The following is a 10,761-nucleotide window of genomic DNA, read 5'->3' on the forward strand; positions in this document are numbered from 1 at the left end:
TACATGTACACAATAGCTCGATCTCTTAACTCCTAATATAAACTATGTGTCAAGCAATATTCGAGATACGCGGAAATTCGAGATACGCGGATTTCTGTGGAACGCAAAAACCGCGTAACTCGGGAACAGACTGTATTTCAAATTGTGACCAAGGTTTCAGAATCTTGTTGATGCCAAGCTGCGCTGTCAGATTCGTTCTAGTGGTGGGTAAATGCAAGCCCCAAATCCGAGTCCCAATCTATAAAACAGTCGCGAGACGATGTGAACCAATCGTTTATCCTAATCTGAATCCCCATCAAATGACAACTGATAACTCGCTTTTTCCGTAATAAAAACTTGCCACACGTTTCCCAAGTCAGGTTCACCGCTGTAAGTAGTTCTGTTGATCTTGAAAATCAACTTACTAATTAAAATCGCGCAAAAAACTGAATCCATGTCCAATCTATTCTACCCAGCGTTCGGTTTGAGTAAATTGAAATCAATCACATTGTCTCTAGATCGAGTTGTTGCGTGACTATTTCGACTCACCTCGTGTCTACAATGAGTCACATATAATTCAAATAAACTGCCCCAAACCAATTAAATCTGATACGAGTCCCAAACAAATCAAATCTGATTCGAATTCCAAACAAATCAAATATGATTCGAATTCCAAACAAATCAAATCTGTAGAATTCGTCAAATGGGATTCGAATGGGATTCTAAGAAACCGTCTAGGGATTGAATCTTCGGATCTTCCGAATCCCGATTCTGCCAACACTAGTGAAAACGGATGTCGATATCATTCTCTTGGTAGCCCTAACGTGGTGCAAAGTTGTCGTGCGTCCATTTGCTTCGCTGAAGAAAATCTTGTAAAAGTTAACCATCCGCACATTAAAATGGCCGACGAGTACTTCTACGGTGAGTAAAAGTTGTTTTCTACCCATTACGATGCAGTTCGGCTCGGGGTGCGATTTATTTCGAGAGATATTCGAGCGTACAGTGACGGTGCAAAATGCCGCCAACCGCACCGCGGGTACCGCACGCGCTTCACCGTAAACGACCAATCCGAGTCGGTCGTCAATGGCCGTCGCCATCGCCATATAACCGTGCTTCAAAGCTTGTTTCCAAAAGCTGGACTATATGGTGGCGTTTTCAGGGCCCCCCGGGCAGCATATTTCAACTCTTGTGTTGATTCGAGATTTTATTCGAGGTTACGTACGTTTGATGATGAGCTCTCATGGCGTCGCGGAGCATCGTTTGAGCCGCCATGCCGGTAGTCCCTTATGCAGTATCGACCCCCCACCCGGCAACGAATGAATTGACCATTGAGTAATCCAGCCGGCATTCTGTTCTACTTTCTCAAGAACCTTAATTTCCTCCAACGGAACGGTACTCATTTTTTTTTTTTGCTTTTTACAAAGCTTGAAGCTGTGCTTGTTCTGCAGCCTCAATATGAGGTTATCTTTTATTCTGTTTGACACATGAGTACGCAAACGAGGAGACTACCCCGTGGGGTATCATTTTAACGCAGCCTTCCCGAATAATCTCTACGCTTGGTCATTTCCTCGTTAGCGCCTTTTTTCGTAAGCATAATTACTGAAATACAAAAGAAAAGATATTTAAAAAAAACTAACACTCGTACGGTTATAAACGATGCACGCGTCGGTGCCCGGTTGCTATGAGCGTGTGTGCGTGCAGCGGTGCAGAACAGTTTTCGTTTTTGTTTACTTCGTCCTGTTCCGCTTTTCCCCGGCTTTAAACACACAACTCGCTCGCGCGCCTCTATCGGCGCTTGTTGAAGGGTTATGGGAAAAAATGCCATGGAAATGGCGGCGCTTGCTTTTCCACCGGTGTGTACGTTGAATTTGTTAATTTCTTCGAAATGTTAGGACGAACTTAATGGGCGATGCTTATGAACATTTTAAATTGTTGATGTTGAGAACCTTATTTGCGTGCATTTTTTATGGGGTCCTTATTCTTAACTTTTTTTTTCTTCTTTTCTATCTTGCAGGAGCGACCCTGAAGGAGGGAAACAAAACAGTGACCTGGGATCCGGAGAATAAGTCCGAAAGCTACCCGAGGACGCATAAGCTCGTAATTAAACAGTGCATCCTGGGGCACGAAGCGGCCGCCGACGAGTTTAATGTGGTACAGGTTGAGACGATGACCATCCGCGACACGCTCCGCATTCCGATTGCCGTGTTGAAGGTGGGCGAGACGCGACAGTGCCGCATGGATCTGGAGTTCTCCGACGCACCCGTCACATTTACGCTGGTCGAGGGCAAGGGACCGGTGCACATTCACGGTCAGCACCTGCTCGGTTCGCTGGTGGAGGAGTTCGAGGACATGGAGGAGCTGGAGGAGGAGGGACTGGACGAGGAGGAGGCCGACGAGGATGAGGATGAGGATGGCGCGCAACAGAAGAAGAAGCCAAAACTGACCAACAACTCGAAGGGTCCCGGCAAACCGGCGGCGGGTGGTGCCGGAGGGCCGGCGGGCAATGACAAAAACCGAAAGAGGAAATAAGCGGCGCCGTGGTGTGTCCACTCTGTGTCGACACTTTAAAGCGTGTCATTCCTCACCACACTTTAATCATATGTATTACAAAAGATAAAAATCAACAAAAAAAACAAAACAAAAGAACCGCCAGCAAATCATCCCCCACTTACAAAACTACCTAAACCAACCGGAATGCAAAATCCGAGAAACGTCGATAGGTTTATGAGACACACATCTGGTTGGCTCCTTGGCACCAAACAGAGCACAGCCCCCCAGGTTAAACAGACGAGTTGGCGTCTTTCTCCTTCACAATTCAATTTAAACTTCTCCTGTTCTTCGCCCGTTCCTTGGGTGAACAGGCAGGGGTGTCCAATCGTTGGCATGGCGGAGAACTAACGAATGAGTAGTAGAATAATAATTGTCACCCCCCCCCTTTTGTCGCATCAACGGTTGCGGTAAATATTCCTTGCTTTTCAACACTATCCACCAGTGCGGAGTGCGCTCTACCCTTGACTATCGGTATCTCTGAACAGCGGACTCCCGAATGCGTTTGAAGATAATTAATGCTATAAATACTATTTAGCCATAGTGCACGTATGAACACAAACAAAAAAAAAGGGAAGAAAGGAAAGATGTTCAGACACTACTGGGACAATTGCCCTGGACAGGTCAAATTGAAAACTAAAATAAACGACTGTAAAAATTAAAGGCCGAAGAATGGGTAAACGAATTGGTGGAAGGCTTACACTTTGCTTTGGCAACACACAGCGTGTTGTGGCTGCGGGACGTTCACTTTTTGATTTATTTGCGCTACTCCGAGTTTTCGTGGATCCACAGCCGGGGTTGGGGTTTAATCCTTTTCTTCAAAGTTGGAAAAACATAGTTTGCTGTGACTGCTTCAACAAAGGGGTGTCATAGAACAGCTCATCTCAGACAGTTCTCATGTAAGTAATGGCGAGGATAGTGCGTGAAATGAAATACAACCTAACGGGCAACCGGTGTCTTCCTACCTGGTCCAGCGTTTCACAGGGGAAGGTGGCATTTGGAACATCATTAAAAATCGTAAATTTCGTAGCCATTAGGCAAATAATGATGGCAAGGATCTACTAAAGCATGAACATAATTTTACCAAAAAAAAAAAAAGAAAAGCAAGCTGTGGAAACAAATGAGCTGCACAAATCTGTTTGCGGAACAGAAAACAGATACAAACAGTTCTCTACACATTGCGCTCAATCGACAGTAAGTGCGGCCATTATTCATCAACCATGGACAGAAATGAACTAAGAAATAAAATCAACTAATAAAAGAAATTCCCAACTACTGTGTAAATCAATGTTTGTAATCAGTGTCGACGCGGGAAACCTCTGGCTTGCACGGACGGTTGGTCTAACGGAAACAATTTAAAATTGCTGTTGAAATTATCTACCTTTAGGCTAAAACGTTCTACGAGAGAGCTCGCGAACGACACCAAACTTTTCGAGGAACTTGGTAGATTCAATCAACGTGTTTGCGATTATAGTGCGGCACGAAGAAAGAGGGTACGGATCATTTTATTGCCCGTTTAATGCGTTTCCTGAAGGTTACTTTTAATGATTGCGGAAACCTCTGTTGGTAAGACCTTGCTGAAATCGTGACAAACCAACATGTTTTAGAGCCTTTTAAATTCAACCGGTTTCGGACGAAGGAATGGACATCGAAATGGTTGATAATTAAATTAGGCGAAGGTTTCCCCACTTTGTCGAGGGTAATTGGTTTGGGTTTGGGTTTCCCTCGGGCACAATAACATTCCAGGTTCCAGCTTTCAAAATCCAACGTTCAATTTCAATAATGTAATGACTTTATTTCAAAAGCTGATTCTGAGGCTCCGATTCAAACGTTCGGAATTTACTTTGAACACTGTTTGTTGCTGCTACTACTGTTACGCATTTAATATGGTTACACTGCTAAAGATCTACCCATTGTGTCTTACGCAAAACATACGCCCTTAACTTCCCGTTCTACAGCTATTAGTTGTTATCTAGGCAATGCACCAGGTTTGATTGAGAGCTAGTTCGTTTCATGTTAATTTGTGATTTTTTGTGTTATTTCAAACATGTTATCTACTAGTTTCTGTCCTAATAATTTTTTTCTAACAAATTTTTAGTAAGTTAGGTCCTTCCACTATTGACTACCGTGGTCAGTGCTAGCTGCTTATAGAGGAACAAACGCATTTTATTAGTTTCACGTGTGTTTGCGAACTTTCATTGTTTCCTATCCATCACGGTCTGTAACGATATGCGACCGAAGTTGGTGAGTTGGCAGAATTCGCTCTATAATTGGAACGTTAAATGTTGCATTTAATGTGATTGAAGGTATTATTATCCCTAGTTCCGGACCAGTCGATCTACCCTCCAAAAGCATATTTTGCATGAAGGAAATTTGATTTCATTTCGCATGGCAGTTTTGCTGTATATTCTATGATTTCATTTTTTTTACTTGCTTCAGTTGGTCTCGCAAAATTTTACAAACTAGCCAAACAAAAAAAAAGAATAAATCCTTTAACGATAAATTGCTTTATTTGGTAATTTCGCTGATAATTTTTACGACAGAAAGAGTTGTTCAATTTTTACCTCGATGAGAGAGTTACTCCATCGAAGCTGCCGAGGACGTGAAGCCACATTGTAAATTTCGTTTTAAACAGATTAAAATAATTAAAAAAGATAACGATAAAGAACTTTATGCTTGACTTTTTCACCCTCCAAGCGCGGGTTTTTTTCTTGTCCTGTGTGTGTGTTTGTGTTCCTCCCCAAAATTTGCAACGTGATATTGGTGTGTGCAACGCGTGCTTCGATTAAATAATTCATTGCTTTGAATCGATATCGACCGAAATGTTCACTTCAGCACCGGGAGGGTTTTGGTTCCGCCTAGCCATCCAAGCGAATACGCAATGCATTTCGGATTGGTGCGTTGAGAGGATGATAATGGTGCTGATGATGATGCCGCTAATGATGCCACCGGTGCAAAAGTGGGACCATTTAGTTCGGGGTGGGCATCGTTTTCAGGCGCTCGAAGGCGGCCTTTTCGAGAGCTTCTCGATGTTCCGGGTGCGCAATCTGGATCAGAGCGTACGCACGCTGACGCAAGCTGCGTCCGAACAGGTTGGCAATACCGTACTCAGTGACGACGTAGTGCACGTGGGCACGGGAGGTGACCACGCCAGCGCCTGCAAAAATAACGAGAAGTGTAGGGTGAATATTATTGCCAACAGAGCGGTTTAAAATTATAAACAGCAAAAGTGTAACGCTTGATCAATGTGACCCGTGGAAATTAATGCTTACAACTGTATTGCATATTTCAAAGATACTAGGACAAATGTTAGTAAAGTTGTGTGAGCTAAACAAGAAATATAAATGGACACCTAATAAATTTACCCACCTGGTTTAAGAATCGGTGAAATCTTGCTCTGGCCCTTGTTGGTGACTGATGGCAGAGCGATGATGGGTTTACCCTTTCCGTCGAAACCTTCGGCCGCTCCCCGGATAAAGTCCACCTGGCCACCGAAGCCGGAGTACATGCGCGTGCCGATCGAATCGGCACACACCTGTCCGGTCAGGTCAACCTCGATGGCCGAGTTGATGGCCGTCATTTTTGGGTTGCGGGCGATAATGCCGACATTGTTGACGTAGTTAATTTCCAACATTTCTGCAACGAAAACAAAGCAGGCGGTAGAATCGTGTTGAAAAGAGACATTTCGCTGTCTTGACGTACACCAACACTCACCGATGAAAGGATTGTTGTCCACAAAGTCGTACAGTTTCTTCGTGCCGATCAGGAACGAGCCCACGATGCGTCCACGGTGGTACGTTTTCTTGTCGTTCGTAACACATCCCTTGCGCACCAGATCAACAACACCGCCGGCGAACATCTCCGAGTGAATACCGAGGTCCTTGTGGTTGTGCAGTGCGTTTAGTACCGCGTCCGGGATGTTGCCGATGCCCATCTGCAGCGTCGCCCCATCTTCGACCAGGTTTTCCGCGATCAGCTTGCCAATCTTCGTCTCGACCTCGGACATCGCGTGGCCACCGTGCTCCGGCAGCGGAATGTCCACGTTGACCGCATAGTCGAAGTGGGACTCGTGGATAATGCTGTCACCGAACGTGCGCGGCATCTGCTTGTTTACCTGTGCGATGATCACCTTCGAGTTCTCCAGGGCGGCCCGGACGCAGTCGACGCTGGTACCGAGCGTGCAGTAACCGTGCTGATCCGGCGGCGACACCGACACGATCGCCACATCCGGCTGGATCAGCTTGCGGCGGAACAGCAGCGGAATTTCGTGCAGAAAGATCGGTACGGCATCACCGCGACCGTCGGCCACCGCCGCCCGCACATTGCCGCCCATGAACAGGGACTTTGAGCGGAACACGTCCTTGCACTCCGGCTTGCAGTATGATGCTGGTCCCTCGGTGTGCATGTGCGCTACGGTGATATCGCGCAGGTTGTTCTCCATGCCGTGCTTCGTCATCGCGTCCAGCAGCGTGATCGGGGTTGCAGCGGCTCCCTGGGCAAACACGACATCACCTACGAGTAAGCAAGGAAACGTGCCGAGTCAGAACTTTGATTTCGTGCCATACGGAAAGATGTACTAGCAGAGCATTTCAGTTAAACATGACATACTTTTTCCACTTTTCATACTACGGGTTTATTGGTGCGGTATAGGATAAAAGTAGAGTAGCATATTTGTTGTTAGCGATTATTTTTGGTTGAACAGGTAATGACAAAGATTGAAACATTTTATTTTTTTCTCTAAACAAAACAGTTTTTCTCGTCTCGAATTCGGAGAACTTGTGTAGTATACATTTGAAATAAAGATTTTTAACAGTCTACTTTAAAGTGCAATCCAAGCAGCTCATCATCTACCGTTCCGTAACATTGTTATCCAAACGAAGGTTACGGCCAGATGTCTGCAGATAAGCCGTATCTAATCTTAATAACTATGCAGAAGGAAATTGTAAAAAAAAACGGTTTAAAGACAAACGCTAGATTGCTGTCTGTTGATTGAGTGAGAGAACAAAAATCGCCTCCAATGTATTTCCATCCTTTTTCTGAAAAATATGATTTCCTACCCATGACCATGTAACCGATGGTTGAGGAAATGAATCTATGTTTGTTTGTTTGTAGTTCGTGAAGTATTCATTTAACCGATCGACGAATGTGAGGTTTTATCAATTAGTACGCTTCACCAACAACAAACTCTGCTAGCATCAGCTGATCAAGCAGCTTTTATTTGCCTTTCTCAACAACAGCACGTGTGGGGGTTTTGCTTCAAACGCCACCGATGTTCTTCGATGATAGGTTCTGAAGTAACTAAAAATATGGCCTGCAACACGCTCGTCAATCACGTTTCACGGATTGTTCAATAACAAAGTGGTACGTTTTTGTAGTTGGGTTTGTGAAGTGTATGTTGGAATTTATCCGTAGTTATAATATTAGAACGTTTAACTTTTAATGAACATGAGATACATAATTTTTTAAATTTTTGAATTACTGTTATTTAGAAACGTAAGAAAAAAGATTTGTTGATTTTTTTTCTACTTTGGAGGGATTGTTTTGAGACAAAAACATATCAAGGACAAGGATGTACACTAAAGAAAACAAATACTCTGATGTTTTGGCGATAACCTACGATCGAGATTTGAGTGGTTTCATTCCTTTTGATATCTACGAAGTGTACACAGTGTTTTATGTTTCTTTAAAAATTCAGACCTCCATTTCGGAATGGCACGCTCGTAGCCCACAAAAGCAAATTTAACAAACTTAAATAATTCCCTTGCATACATTTACGGCGTGTGCATGCGTGCGATGCACTCAATGACCTATGCGGCAGTCGCGTCATCATTTGTCGTTGCCTTGGCCAGAATGCAACTCGTGCGATCGAAAACGGCACCGCATGGTGCAAGTACAGACATTTGAGATGCAACACACCGGTTTTTCGATTGCATGTCGTTCGTAATTCGCCCCATAAAAGATGGGTAGTTTAGCGGCTCGGAAGGGCAATTGACCGACAAACGAAATCCTCTGTATTGGAAAGTTGTTAAATAATTTAAGGGAATCCTGAAGCGCGGAGCCATACTACCAAATCATCTGGTTAAAAAAGAATCTAGATCCACATGGCTAATCCACATGGAAAGGCACAGGAAAATGGAATTTGACCATTCCTTTAAATTGGGATTCGATGTTTTGCTCGGTAAGATGTTCGAGATTTTGCGATGTTGCATACTAATGGAATAAGTATAGAACTGGTTTGCGTCGGGTGAACCTTGAAACCGGTTACGGCCCTCCCCGGTTGGGAACCGGTGACAACAAACTATCTAATTCTATTCAAGGATTTAAAAAAAACACACGAATGTGGGCGTGCCATACCGAAGGGCCCGTAATAGGGATTCCTCAATCTTCACCCACTGACCTAGAAAAGTTTTCCCAAGAAAAACTGTGGGTTTTTATAGGGGGAGGAAAAAAATAGACGTTCTAAAATTAACTCTCTTTTGGGTAATGTGTTGTGGATGCTTTCCGATTCCACCCAGCCAAAGCGAACCGCGGTGTGTTTGGACGCGACATTGACATTCGAAGATACTCATGTTTTTGTTGTGTCGTTCTGAGGGGTTCAAGTTGTACACCTGTGAAAATCTGTCCACCCTTTTGGCTTCCGGTGCACCATGGTGGAGGCACGATTTCTTCAAGTGAAACCGACAATTTACACATCGGCGGATGCCTTTTTGAAGCTCCCACATTGAGTTATCACACAATTAGGTCCCTCACTTATCACACTTCAGTTAGCACCATACCGGTGGATTATGAAAAAATAAACATGTCCAGTTCATTGCAGTTTCCTGCATGTTTATCTTGGAACGAAATGTTTATTTGACATACGGGGGAATGGATTCGAAAGATTGATTTCTTCTGGAAAAAGTTTATTGATAAGTTGTAGTTGATTCTAGCTAAATCAGAGCTAACTGCGATGAGGAAAACTAGAAAACATCACAACAGTCATGGGTCAATCATTTCCTCGCTGCGCCGGTTTTTACGGACGAACTTTGTTCGTTCCTTGTCCATCTTTCCTTTTCGTTCGGTGTGTCAAAGTCCACCATCCGCTAATCGCGTTTCAAGCGAACAGTGTTGTGCCCGGGGCTCGTTTCCAACTCCCGGAACGTACACGGTATGCTTTTAAAGGGAATATAACACACGGAAATGATCCAATCAGCCGCTGTGTGATGACGTTGGCAAACAGTCACAGCTGCAGCTCGTCGGTCTTTGGTCATTACATTTCGATAGTGGAACAGATGAAACAGATTATGTAGGACAGTACGGTCATAAGTCTCCCCGCGAAGCAGGGCGATTATCAGAGGCAGCCGATGTTTTTAACCGGGAACAACCACCAAAGTTCACTTGGCCAATGACACCGGCCAAACGAAAACAAACATTTTGGAATAAGTAAAACCAGTACCAGTTAATCATTAGAAGGACAGCATCGAAGAATCACTGGCAATTTCTATCCGGACATAGAATGGCACTGCCGCAATCGCAATGGTAGACGTCACCGACCAAAAGGTGCGTATGTCGGGAAGGAAGCTCGACGTATTGCGTAACGGCCTCTCGATTAATTTCTTCCGAATTCAACCTTGAGCGTTGGTTTGTGATCTACGGTAGTTCTAGCATCGAAGTTTAAGATGATGTTTTGTTCTGCATGACGTTATTTGCCGTGGACCGTATGCATTATCAACGTTTTCCTGCCAGTGCTGACGGGCCGGAAAGGGTGCCTCATAATGTCCGAGCAATCAGCCCTTTACCTGATTTGATGACTTTGACCGCTTCCTCGGGAGTGGTGTACTTCGGTTGCCGTTCGAGCGGTTGCGAGATTTGGTTCGAGTAGGTGAAGTAGGTTTTCTTTTGGGCCGCGGCCGCCGCCAGGAGCTGGTTGGCCGATTTACCGGCAAACCGGGGAGCAAGTCGCAAAGCGAACGACGACATGGTTCTTTAGGTTGTCTTCTTCGTAGCACCACTAAATTCCTTTGATATTCCCCCCCGTTATTTGCGAAGATTATTCCACCGTTTTAGCGCGTTCACACTGGTGTCACTGTAAATATGCGGAAGATGCCGGAACGGAGCCGAGCTGACGGGAAGATAATTTAATTCAATCGGCGACAACGAGCCACGGAAACGTACGTGCGACCGACACGACCGAACGAAGGGAACGAACAAGCGCCACAGACCCGCAAACACGGCGAATTGTGAATTGAAGGAAAA

General features: G+C 44.6%; 2 protein-coding genes across 2 annotated transcripts; one reads left to right on the plus strand and one right to left on the minus strand.

Annotated features, from left to right (window-relative positions):
- The first annotated feature begins 765 nt into the window (after positions 1 to 765).
- Positions 766 to 3,189, plus strand: LOC131272511 (nucleoplasmin-like protein). Its single transcript, XM_058274264.1, has 2 exons — positions 766 to 900; positions 1,994 to 3,189. Exons 1-2 carry the CDS (start codon positions 879 to 881, stop codon positions 2,506 to 2,508), a joined length of 537 nt encoding a protein of 178 aa, XP_058130247.1. The 5' UTR covers positions 766 to 878; the 3' UTR covers positions 2,509 to 3,189.
- A 1,825-nt stretch (positions 3,190 to 5,014) lies between these two features.
- LOC131261337 (4-hydroxybutyrate coenzyme A transferase) lies at positions 5,015 to 10,743 on the minus strand. The gene is made up of 4 exons (XM_058263346.1): positions 10,305 to 10,743; positions 6,241 to 7,038; positions 5,896 to 6,162; positions 5,015 to 5,683 (listed from the first exon to the last, which is right to left on the minus strand). Exons 1-4 carry the CDS (start codon positions 10,483 to 10,485, stop codon positions 5,496 to 5,498), a joined length of 1,434 nt encoding a protein of 477 aa, XP_058119329.1. The 5' UTR covers positions 10,486 to 10,743; the 3' UTR covers positions 5,015 to 5,495.
- Between the last annotated feature and the right edge of the window lie 18 nt (positions 10,744 to 10,761).

This window comes from Anopheles coustani, chromosome 3 (assembly GCF_943734705.1).
Source record: "Anopheles coustani chromosome 3, idAnoCousDA_361_x.2, whole genome shotgun sequence".
NCBI classification, from domain to species: domain Eukaryota; kingdom Metazoa; phylum Arthropoda; class Insecta; order Diptera; family Culicidae; genus Anopheles; species Anopheles coustani.